The 12,296-nt window shown below is 51.0% G+C and overlaps 1 protein-coding gene across 2 annotated transcripts in view; it reads left to right on the forward strand.

The window, feature by feature from the left end:
- Positions 1–3,446, forward strand: part of FTO (FTO alpha-ketoglutarate dependent dioxygenase) — a 395,157-nt gene extending 391,711 nt beyond the window's left edge. For both annotated transcript variants that reach the window (XM_047078416.1, XM_047078418.1), the window contains one exon: positions 1,153–3,446. In XM_047078416.1, coding sequence (XP_046934372.1) covers positions 1,153–1,306 — 154 coding nt within the window. In that variant the 3' untranslated portion in view covers positions 1,307–3,446. The remainder of the gene's footprint in view (positions 1–1,152) is intronic.
- The last annotated feature ends 8,850 nt before the right edge of the window (positions 3,447–12,296 follow it).

The following is a 12,296-nucleotide window of genomic DNA, read 5'->3' on the forward strand; positions in this document are numbered from 1 at the left end:
CCTGGAACGAGGGCCAAGGAGATTCCGTTCTTTGATCTCTTCATAGCTAGCCCCACACGGAAGGCAAACCGTGGGCAGGACCACTTTTTAACGGATTTAGAGAACAATGCAGAGGCGGTGGGGGCGGGGAGGAACTCTTCCTGCTCTTTCAAGTGGACTCACGGTACTTCTTTTGAGCGTATACCCTTCCACCACCCTGCGCTCCCAGACAGGAGGGAAACTGTTCATTTCGCATTGCAATTTGTTGCATTCTCTTATTACATGCTCTCTGATCCTCGTTTCGCAGACAAATAAAGCCAAAGCCACTGGGCTTTCCCAGACCAATTTTAAATAAGCCGGTCTCTCTGAGAGGTAGATGCCTGCCAGGGGGTGACGGTGTCGCCCCAACTTTTTTTTTTTCTTACAAGGCTATAATTTAGTTGCATATGATAATTAATTTCTCTACTATTGATGAATAATCCATTTAATAAAAACCGTGATTTAAGTGTTTTCCTTAGGGAGTAACTCTTGCTAGCCTTTTAATTTAATTTTGTGGAAGTTTTCCCCACCTATTCATCAGTGGAAATGATTATTAACCTCTATTTGCATATATCCTTATAAATCGGTCTCTCCTTGGAGTGCCTTTTTCTGAGCACAGCAAGCTGGGACACTTGTAAATCTCTAGAATCTCCAAAGTCAATCCCAGCCTGTAATATTGTTTAATCTATTCTTGGACGTTTTAATGCAGTAAATTCAATTTAATCTTTCCCAGTAATCTAGTAATACATCGAAATCCCACAAACATTTAAATCTGATAATGGCTTAATCACACACTTTAAATAACAGTTGAGATAATGAAAAAATAATTCACCATTTTAAAGGCAGAGTAACTGAATTTCCCTGGTGATTGGCTTCTGTGGAGGCCACTGGAGATAATACAAAGCAGGGAATTGAAAAAAGAAAAAGCAGTTCCGGCACCATGAAGAACAATTCTTCTGTCTTAGAAGCACCTGCTTCCTGCCTGGTGAACTCATGATTCTTTCGTCTCATCACCACCACCACCGTGGAGGATTGTCTTTGGAGTGTTTGGCAATGTCGTTCCAAACTGCACACGGGTTTGAGTCTTCTAGGAATTTCTTCCCATGGATTAATTACCTCTTCCTATTCTTCCAGGTGCCAGTCCCGAATTGCCCGAACTTTACCTGTGGATCAGAAGCCAGAATGTCGGCCATATTGGGAAAAGGATGATCCTTCGATGCCTCTGCCGTTTGATCTCACAGACGTCGTTTCAGAACTCAGAGGTCTGCTTCTGGAAGCCAAACCCTAGAAGGAGCACAAGTCTTAGGTGGAGGAGGAAAAGATATTTTTGGCTTCCTTCCTCCAACCATGTCATGGGCTTGGACAAGGGTAGACTTGGCCTTTAGATTGTAGAACCTGGGTCCCAGATGGAAAGAGTAGGGAATGGAGCCCATGAATATTAAAACGTTTAAAAAATGACGCAGTGTTATAATCTGATTCGGTATGAAACAAGAACCTGCCCCCAAAATACTGTTCCCCTCTTGGATTTTTAAGGTGAGGCCTTCATCTCCCAAGGGCCATGGTGACAGAGGTGAGCCCAGCCTATGACAGAGCCCGTCCTCCTTTCCACCTTCCCAAACCTGTTCAGAGACTCTAGAGTAGAAGACTCTGAAGTCATCCAGGGGAAGATGGAATCTAGATCCGTTCTGCCCAGTTTCTCATGACGTCATCTAGAGGCTGTGCTGTCCAGTAGGTAGCCGCTAACTGGGTGTGGCTTCTTAAATTCCATTTCAGTTGTAATCAAAACTTCAGTTCTTCGACTGCCCCAGCCACATGTCAAGTGCTTAATAGCCGCATGTGGCTGGTGACTAGCGTATTGGGCAGCACAGATGCAGGACCTTTTCATCATTGTAGAAGGTTCCGTTGGATCACACTTCCGTAAAAAGTTTGAGAGCAGGAGAGTCTCTTCTCCACTGTCTGTAGTCCCTACCCCCATGGGCGGAACGAGTCGTTAAAGAGTTGCCACTTGCCCTTCTGTGAGACAGACCTCCATAAAAGCCCGAGTTACGAGTTCTCTATCTGCCCCCAGGAATGAAGAGGTGTCAGAAATTAAAATGCACTCGACATCTGTCGTGAGGAAGTTTCCCTGATCTAATGAAAGAGACCCAGCCCTGTTTGCATTGCTTCATGGATGTAGCCTGCACATGCATTTTTCTAGAATCACCCCCATTCATAGGTGGTAGGTCGAGGCCTGAGGAGCCCCGGGGCCCCGTCCTGATGACATCGGTGCATCAGAAGGGCGATGGATAGTAGAGGTTAAAACCTGGGCTCTGGTTTTAGAGTGCCTGGGTCAAAACACACACTGGCTTTGTGACCTTCGGCACGTCACCGTGCCTCAGTTTCCTCACCTGTATGATGGAGACACGAAAGGCACCGACTCACGAGGGGAAGATGAAGTGGAATAACCTGGCTACAGGCGTAGAACGAATTCTGACAGGTAGTTAGATACCCAGTGCATATTAGTATTATTATGTGTCGGTAAAGCTGGCCTGACGTAGACGTTGTCCGTCCTTCCCATGCCCGTGTACCAGTTTTGTCCCTTTTTGGCTTGGCTCCTGCCCTTCGGTGACCCCGGAAATCGCGAGAGTAGCTAGCCCCTCTCCCCAGCCCATTGCCTTCTCTTGTAGTGGTTTACAGCGGTAGGTTGGAAGGTGAGCAGCTGTTTGGCCCATTGAGAGGCGCGCGGAGAACCAAACTCCGTCCCGCCATTAGACCCTGCCTGGTTCAAGGTAGCGTCCACTTCTGCGGAGATAACCCCCGCGAGGCCGTGTGACCCAAAGAAGCCAGGGCTTCATCGTCTGGAGACTCCGTTCTCTCAGGCCTCAGTCTCCTCATCAGCAGACGAGAGACAGGGTGCCGCCTCCCCGGGCGCTTGTCGAGCTCAAACGAGATCGCGGAGGTATGGAGCGTGTGGCGCATAGAAATCGCAGCCCGGGGAACCCAGGCCGCGTAGCCTCCTGTTTTCTTTAGTCCCAGCGCTTGTTCTGTGTTAAAGTTCCTTAGGTGCCAGTATTTAAAAATTGGGAGATTTCGTATAAAGTAAAAGCGTGCGTATTCTCTTCAGAAATTCCGAACATCTGGCAGTCCTAGGCCTCCATCCTGGCCTGGCGATGAGCTAAGTAGTGTCTTCTCGCTCTTAGGCGGGATGTGAGCCCTCCATGGCCCCTGTTGCTCCCTATCACCATTGATCCTAAACCCGACCCCTGGTGTCAGCACTCTCCAAACCCGCTTGCTTACACCCCTGCCTTAGAAATAGATGATCATGCTTAGTGCTTAACCCCAATATGTGTGATGACTGTTGAGCTATATTTGTGAACTACTTGTAGTAATATGTCTTGTACCTCATAAAACATTCATAAACAATAAAACTATTAAAAGGATAAGATAAGAACCCGAGAGAGGCGCTCCGCTCTTTCCTCCGTGCACGCTGGTGGCTGGGCCTGCTTCCTGGGCTTGGGTGGGGCTAGTCGGTGGAGATAGTTCAGGTGGGGCCTGTGATGCACAGCCAGGGTTGGAGGAACCACTCCCTGGAGCGAATCCAGAAGGGGAGATCTCGTTTTCGCCGAGGAAATGATGGCTGTCGGCAAGCAGGAGCTCAGCGCGTTCGAGGCTGACGTAGTCTCTACTGGGAGGTTTCGGGTGGGCAGAAGGAGGGACGGCCAGAGACGATAAAAAGTGGGTTGCGGCGGGCACTGGCCATCAATTCCGTTCCCGCAGGGCCAAGGGAAGGCCTGTTTCTCCCCCGAGAGCCAGGGAAGGACTTACCTGGGAACAGGGGCCGTGTGCGTGGTTGAGGGAGTAGGAAGCCTGGCCCTGGGACCACCTTGAGTGAGCTGTCCCCTCCGTGCTTCCTGCCGGCTTCCCCACCCCCTGGGCCCAGCCGTCCTGAGAAAAGTGATCTGACGAGAGACATCCCTGTGCGCTGAGGTCCTCCTGACTCCCTCTCCCTTCAGACCTTTCCCTCGCTCCCACAAACCTTTCCTGACCACCTCGGTGGCAGCGGTGAGCCCCGAGCATCCAAGGCACGTCCCTGCCTTCCAAGGGCTCCTCTGTGCCAGCCCCCGTGCCGACTGCCAGGGATACGCAGTGACCCAAACAGGAGCCTATCAGGGGGAGACGGACGGTAAACCGGCAAATGAAGAGCAAGATGGTCGTACGTTCCAGGAAGCCCACTGGGTGCTGGGGATTGACGACAGCTGGCTTCGATTAGGCGGTCAAGGAAAGAAGGTGACAGGCGATGGGGAAGAGCTTTCCAGGAAAGGGAACCGTGGTCGCGAAGGCCCTGAGGCAGGAAAGCGCAGGAGCAGGGGAGAGGCAGCTCCGGAGCTTGTAGGTTTGGTCCCAAGTGCCCAAGAAATACCCAAGGGGTCCCACGCAGGGAGGGGGCGGGGCAGCCTACCGTGATATTCTTGTGCTTTGAGATGATGGCCCTGGCACTCCACAGTGTCTCTGAGAGAGCCGAGGGACCGCCCGAAGGCACCGCTTTCTAACTGGGACCCCACACCCGAGGCGCAGATCTCAACAAGGGGCAGGTGTCCTGCAGATGCCTCCAAGTGCATGAAGGGGCGCCTCGCCCTGCTGCCTCACTGCAAACAGCTCCCACCCCACCCCCCACCCCCCCCCCGCCCCCGGCGGCCTCCTCAGCAGCCTCCCACCCAGGGGAGCTCGCTAGACAGAAAAGAGCGGGGTCATGGCATCGCTTGTGACACAATTTTAGTAATCAGCTTCTAAATCCATCACCAACTGAATCGAGGGATGCTGGAAATGAGATTCCATAGGCGCTAGTTAATGGACACCCCACATGCAGCAGCAGGTCTGCGTGTTTCGGGGGAAGGTAATTTCGAACGCGACTGTTGTTTTTTGGTGGGTTTTTTTTTCCCTTCTCCTGCTCTAGTTAAGGCTGATTTTACCACTGGGCAAATTGCATACATTTGGATCATTGCCACGCTAAATACTGTTTATTTTGGAGATCTGTCAGAGGCAAGTGCATGGAAGACGGGGGGGATTCTTATTTGAAAAGGCAATTCTCATCCAAGCAGATTGAGAAGGAGAGGAGAGAGCGGATCTGGACGTGCTGAAGTGGTAATGCCATTTATTCAGTTTGCCTTTGTTACTTTGTGATTAAATGGTATTTTTAATTAAGTCTCATTGAGAGCCATGGGTGCCGCGGTGGTGAAATCAATTTGACAACCATAAAGGGGGAGGAAAGGCCCAGGAGTGTTGTAACGATGACGATGGGGGCTGCCGGAAAGCCGGGCGGCTTTAGAAGCTGGAGTGGGGAAGGGGAAAGGCACTAGTAATGACTTCCCGCAGGATGGGGCCACCTGCGACTGCTGGGTCCCGGAGGCCGAGGCCGGCTTCAGAGGTTGTCAGGAAAAGGATCCCCCCAGCCCGGCCCCCGTCCACACAAGCCAGTCCCAACTCCTATGCTGTCCGTACCGTTTGGAGGCAAGACATCCTTCCAGATAACTTGCCCAGCCCCTTCCCCCGTGATTGAAAACTGGTCCCCTCTGCACCCCTGTTGTATTTAGCCCGTGACCGTCAACCAGATTTCCTTCTGATTCCTGGGCAGCCATGGAGGCTTCTGGCTGCGGACCTCCCCACCCAGTTTGAATCCTGGCCCTGGGTCTGACTCTAAGGCTACCATCCGTTCAAACCTCTGTTTTCTTGTCCACAAAATGGGAATAATGGTAATGTATCTCCCCCCCTGAGATCGCTGGCAAGATCGAGGAGTGGCACAGAAAGGCCTTCACGGTACTGCCATCTGTAGATCTTCAGTGAGGTGTGAGCTACAACGGTCATCCTCCCAGTTTCCCCTGATGGCAGTTGTTGCTTCGTGACGCAGGCAAATCCCTCGACCTCTCTGTGCCCCAGTCGTCGTTTATATAACAGGGACGCTGGTAACGCCCCGCTCGCTGGATTGCTCTGTCCCCGCGACCGTGCATGTTAAGTGATTCACGTCAGGTCTCCTACCTCGTGCCGGAATCATCCGTTACGATTTATATGCTCCCGTTTGCACCTCACGGCTCCTGGTTTTGTTTTTGTTTGGTCTTGTTTTGTGTTCCTGGGCAGATGGCATGGAAGTTTTTATAAATGAGATAACTGTGAAAAATGATTCTTCAGTGTTCCCATTTCTCCAGCGGGATGAGATCACCCGTTGCGATTTTAGATTTGCGTAAAAAAAAAAAAAAAAAAAATTCTTGCCGCCACCTTCTAATGGATGATCTGTGTACAACAATTGTTTATCGACTCTGAATGTCTAAGCACCAGGGTCAGTCTGTTTCGAGGGGAGGGAAGCATTAATTAACTTCCAGCATTAGATTCAGTGATTCTTTTCCAATGATGCAGTGCGTGACTTTGCCCGCGTTTAATTTTCATCAGTCGTGAAAGAATCGAGGGAAAATAGTTCCTCTGCACATGGGTGTCAAGCTAAATGGATAACAGCAGATACAGATCTGTTTGCCTGTCTGCACTTGCCTTTAGACAAAATTCATCAATTTTACAAAAGCCACTCACTAAACATGGCACCAATACAAATGAAGTGCTTCTAGCACGAAGGTTTTCCTGTTGCTTTTTAATCTGGTAAGTGCGGGCGCTTCCTGCTGAGGGATGGGAAGTGCTGGCCTAGGACAGCACTGTGCCCCCACGGATGGGGACACAAAGGTCAAGGCCATTCTCCCGGAAGTTCGGGAAAAGCCCGGTGGTTCCGGACCCTGTGTGCTCAGAGCAAGTCTGACCCGCTTCGTTAGTGTTAGTGATTGGCCGCAGGAAGTCTCTCCGCAGCCTTGCTAGCTATTAACGATGAAATAAAGACCACAGATTAGCATGCCCTGAGTGGTGCCCATTTCAAAGGCCTCCTACTTGCCCTTCCCAGCTTCTGAGCCAGGGAGAGGGTCTGCGAGCTGAACGGGACCCCACAGGAGAAAGTCCTCACCGCACCCCAATGGAGACGGCAGTGGAAACGCTTGTAAAACGCGGGAGCCCCGTGCAAATGCAAGGAAGCAAGATTGTGATTATTTGTTTTGTGGGACCGGTCGGATTTGGGTGGGAGACGGAAGGATCGGCGTGCATTTTGCTCACTTCCCATCAGGCGAGGCCGGTGTAAGGCGGGAGCTGTACACGCCTCACGGGCGAGGCCCCAACAAGCGGCTGGAACACCGGGGGAATGTGAAACAACTTCTGCCCAAGAGTCGTGTCGGGCCCCTTTTAAAAGTTTTCGCGCCCCCTGCGAAAATGCCCGTACCTGCGGAGACGCAGGTGCCGCACTGGGGGGGCACACCCGCACAGAGGGAGCATTCTTTCTTTGGTTTCTGTGCAAAACTGTCGTCGCCAGCTGAAAACCCTGCTCGTCCTTCCAAAGAGGGAATCCTGTTTTTCACTTGGGAGCACCCACCGTTAACCCAGCAGCCCCAGGGCCCCGGCAGGGCTGAGTCAGTTTCTCAGAGCAGCTACAGCTACCCCCCGTAACTCATCCCATACAGAACACTGGACCTCCGGTCACCCTCCTGCCCCCGGCCCCCCAACGCTTCAGACGGAGATTTCCAGTTGATTATACCTTGATTAGGGTCGGGGAAAAGCAAGCCAGGTATATAGGATTCCCATTGTCCCCTCCGCTGCTCCCTACCAGGGTCAGGCTGAGCGGCCCCTCGGTGAACATGTGAACAATCAAGGCCTGTTTACCATGGACGTTTAGGGGTTTGTTTTTCTCTTTTTTTCTTTTTTCTCAAAATCAAAACAGAGTTTCGTAGGCAGCGTATTTCATACATGCCTCTTGATCAATGGAATGATCTGTCAGAAGCCATTAAAGCCCCCATTAGCTTGAATGCATTCAAAGCTAAACTATTGGATCACTGAAGGGCCGTGGTGATTGTTTTTAATATACTGTACATTGATTTCTCCCTGTGAGCAGTAACATAAGTTTGAAACTAACTGTGTATGACTAAGGCTTCATTTGCTGTCTCCAGTCCTCTGCGAGAAGCATGGTTTCACTTCGACCAGAAATGTCTGTGTATAGTTTTTAAAGAGATACAGGCCTTGTTAGATTTCCCAAGGTTTAGGCTGGGTCGGGTTGGTTTTTTTGTTTGCTTTGGGTTTTTTTTTCCCCGAGCTTTCTCCCGTTTCTTTGTGCCCATTAAGTGAGTTGTGCGTGCAGAATGAGACAGGCATCCCTGCCAAGGACCTCAAGTGAAGGGCGGTGGGGGAAATTTTTCTGAAAGCATGAAGCCCCAGCTGAGGCCAAAGTCGAAGTGAATTTGACAGCCTTGGGCCAGCAAAACTCTGCCCACACAAAACAACAGAAGTGTGGCCGTGTCAGGGGCCTCCTGGCTGCGGCACCGTGAGGAGGGTGTGAAGTTGAAGGTGGAAAAGCCAGGTGGGGAAGCTGGCCGAGGCCCCCCCCCCGCCCCCCCCCCCGCCCCGCCTGCCTGTGGCTGCCATATTGCCAACCCTTGGGAGTGTTGGTTCATCCTCTCGGCCTTAGCCAAAATGGATTCTTCTAACACTCATGGATTCCTCCCTAAATACCAGACGCTGTGCTAGGATCACCAGGTCCCTCTCTTCAGAGCCCTGCTCCTACTTAGCATTTCTGCTCTCAGCCCCTTGCCCATTTTAATACAGAGCCTGAGAATAAGAGAGCAGTTTGGCCGAAGAAGCAAGAGTTATCACATTTGCAAAGGCCTGTCTCCCAAAGAGGAGTTTTTATACATCGTACCCATTTTACAGATGGAACAGTTAAAGCCCAGATGGGAGAAATCAAGTTATTTAAGATGAATTATAGAAACTGGGTTTCAAGTTGCTGGTATGTATTAAGGTGCGGGAAGAATATAAACATTCTCGGACCCAGCTCGCAAATACACCTAATGTATGTGGAAGAAGAAGAAAGTTCCAGATTGCTCCCAAGAACAAGAGCAGCCTACCCCTCCGATTCCAGCCCAGAAAAGAAGAAATTCTGTTAGTCTAGAAAATAGTTTGTGTGCCATTAAGTCTTTTTCCCTTGGGCCGCAAGTTCCACAAAATGTTGGGGATTTTTAACTACCCAAACAGGCCATCGGAATTTATGGTGCAGGATATTAAAATCAGGCCAGGATTCATCACCCCAAACACACGGGTCAAGCAAAAGTCACAATAGTAAAATCTAGAGCAGGAGTCAGCAAATTACAGCCTACAGCCAAATCTGGCCCATCGCTTGTTTTTATAAAATAAAGTTGTACGGGAACGCAGCCACACGTCTGTTTCTGTATCATCCACGGCTGCTTTCTCACTCCCATGACAGAGGGGAATGACTACAGCAGAGACCACAGGACCCACAAAGCCTAAAATATTCACTACCTGGCCCTTTACGGAAAAGGCGTGCTGACCCCAAGCCTAACGCCAAGGAGGGGCTGCATCATCAGCAGTCGAGCACGTTAGGTGATTAACATCTTGTCTAGTACTTACTAATTACGCAACACGTATTAATGACGATGATGAATCTTATTATGGTATCCCAATCAAAACGCTCAGGCCTGGGGCGCCTGGGCGGCTCAGTCGGCTAAGCCTCTGACTCTTGATTTCGTCTCGGGTCGTGCTCTCACGGTTTCGCAGGTTCCAGCCCCTGGCCGCGCTCTGTGCACTGACCTCGAGGATCCTGCTCGGGATTCTCCCTCTCTCCCTGTCTCGCTGCCCTTCCCCAGCTCAAGCTCTCTGTGTCTCTCTCAAAATAAATAAACTTAACACACACACACACACACACACACACACACACACTCATGCCAAGACGCCTCTCTGTACAGCAACATGGAAAAAAAACATCCGAGAGCAACACTATTACGGGACAAAATAGAATCAACAGCCAAACCTAAGGCTCTCCCCGAGTTACAGAAGCCTGAGCGATGTAGACAGGAGAAGCCATCCCGAGGCGGATGGTCCCGGCGTCTTGTCTCGCGGTGGCCAGGTCTGCGGGGAAGCAAGCCTGATCTTCTGAGTCCAAGTGCTGAACAGACAGGCACGGAATCTTTCCTGAGCCCTTCTGCTCCTGTAGCAAGACTGAGAATATTCTAATGCCTCATTAGGAGAGGTGGGGATCTGGTCCATGATTTTTTTTTCCCCCAAGGCAGGCGGTGGGAGGGCGCATCTATGCTCTCTAACTCCTAGAGCTGACTAACCTGTCATTAAAAAGGGTCAGTAGAACACGGCGGCTGCTGCTGCTGTGGTTAACTTCCTACCCAGGAGCCTCTGGTTCTTAGAGTTTCTGTTAAGGAATTCCAAAGGGCTCATTTACGTTCAGTTCAGGCCGTGTAGTTGTAATGAAGTTGCAAAGCGTCCGTTGATTTTTTTTTTTTTTTCTCCATCCCTTGACGTGCTGTTCGGTTCATTTTGCCTCCCAGAAGCCTCTGCGCTGTGCCTCTGCTGTCCAGACTCGCCCAGAGTGCCTCGGGTCTACGCTGCCTCTCTCGCCACCTGAACCCTTGAGTCGCTTATAAGTCACTCTGTGTGGATCATTTTTGCTTGTCCCGTCACCAGAGTGTTTATGAACATTACTTCACCTGTCAGATTTGGCGTCCATATTGGACTCTCAAATCCTAGAGGGCACAGAGCTCACGGCATCTAACCTTTGCTTCCATTTTAGTACATCCCCTAAAACCCAGAATGACACCCCCAAGCCAGTTAATATTTATTAGCTATCAATCCAGCGAACTTTTATCTGACACGGAAGAGGTACTCGAGAAGTGTTTGTTGGCTGGCTGTTAGGGTGAAATTAACCTGATAACACATCGGATCTCCGCTCGCAGGATCTCCACTAAGATTTTCTGGCCACGGCTTACAAGGCTGCTTGGAACCAACCCCTGATTTCTCTCTCCTACTTCACCTCCTAAAACTTGCTTCTCTTCTTCGTTCCGGCCCCACCCGATGTTGCACAGCATCCCGAATCCTTTCGTGGCTCTGGCGCTGCGTGCTATGGGCGCTGGCCAGGAGCACAGCGGAACTTAGCGGCAGGCCGGAAGACGGAACTGAGAACGGGTCGGGCCAGGGAGGCCTCGCCCGACGCGGTTAGTGTCCCCAAGAGGCGTTTGATCAAGGAGGCGCCGATATGAGAGCCAAGGCATCTGAGCCGGTGGCTGGGGCTTGGCGGCAGGGGTCGGCAAGAGGTCTCGGTTCTGTCTGGGATTCAATGGTGGCAGAGAAGCAGCCCAAGAAAGGAGCAGAGGAGGCCTTCTCCAAGCAGCGGGGCCTTCAGCGGAGGGATCCAGGTTCAGCACAGCGCCCGAGAGCAAGCTCGCAAGCAACCAAACTGCCTTGGCCAGTGGAGATTGAGGGAAGGCCGGAAGACCTCGGTGGACGTGAACTTGGGCACTGGGCTTGGACTGGCAAGACAACGTCAGATCCCACTACCCGGGATCACATGTCTACTAAGCCCCCGCTGTCACATCACAAACATTTAAGTCAATTATGTGTGCTCAGCAGACACATAACACACACATAAGGGCAAAACAGCCTAATGATTCCATCCCCAAATTCTACGCAGTGAGTACACAGCCTGGAGTATGGGGGATGGGACCAGACTCTGAGTTCCCTTGTTCCAGAAGTTACCGCATGGCTTGAATCACAAGCCTGCTGTTACACCCGGTGCTCGGCTCTAAAACCACAGCGTGTCTTAGCAATGGAGGGAAAACTGTACGAAAGAGGACATACAGGTGGCAAATAAGCCCATGAAAAGATGGCCAGTGTCATTTGCCATTAGAGAAAGGCAGATGAAGGCCACAAGAGGTAGCCCTACGCATCTATGACGCGGCTGTCATTTTTTTTTTAATGTTTATTCATTTTTGAGAGAGAGAGAGTGGGGGGTGGGCACAGGGCAGAGACAGAGGGAGACAGAGGATCCAAAGTGGTCTCCATGCTGTCAGCACAGAGCCCGAGGCGGGGCTCAAACCCACGGACCGCGAGATCATGACCTGAGCCAAAGTTGGACGCTTAACCGACTGAGCCGCCCAGGCGCCCCGACGGCTGTCATTTTGAAGGTAGTGGTAACAACACCTCATGCTGGCAAGGGTGTGGAAGAACTGGGGTCACTTACCGATTGACGTAAAAAGGCACAGCCGCTCTGAAAACTACTTGGCCAGTTTCTCGTGAAACTAAACGTACAATTAGCACGTGACACAGCAATTGCGCTCTTGCCCATTTGTCCCCGAGAAAGGACATCTCTGTTCATGCAAAACCCATACACGTGTTCATAGTAGCTTAGTTCATAATAGCGCCCAAAT

Source organism: Lynx rufus, unplaced genomic scaffold (assembly GCF_022079265.1).
Source record: "Lynx rufus isolate CCGP_SWC_20201006 ecotype Redwood Valley unplaced genomic scaffold, mLynRuf1.p SCAF_16, whole genome shotgun sequence".
In the NCBI taxonomy this organism is placed as follows: domain Eukaryota; kingdom Metazoa; phylum Chordata; class Mammalia; order Carnivora; family Felidae; genus Lynx; species Lynx rufus.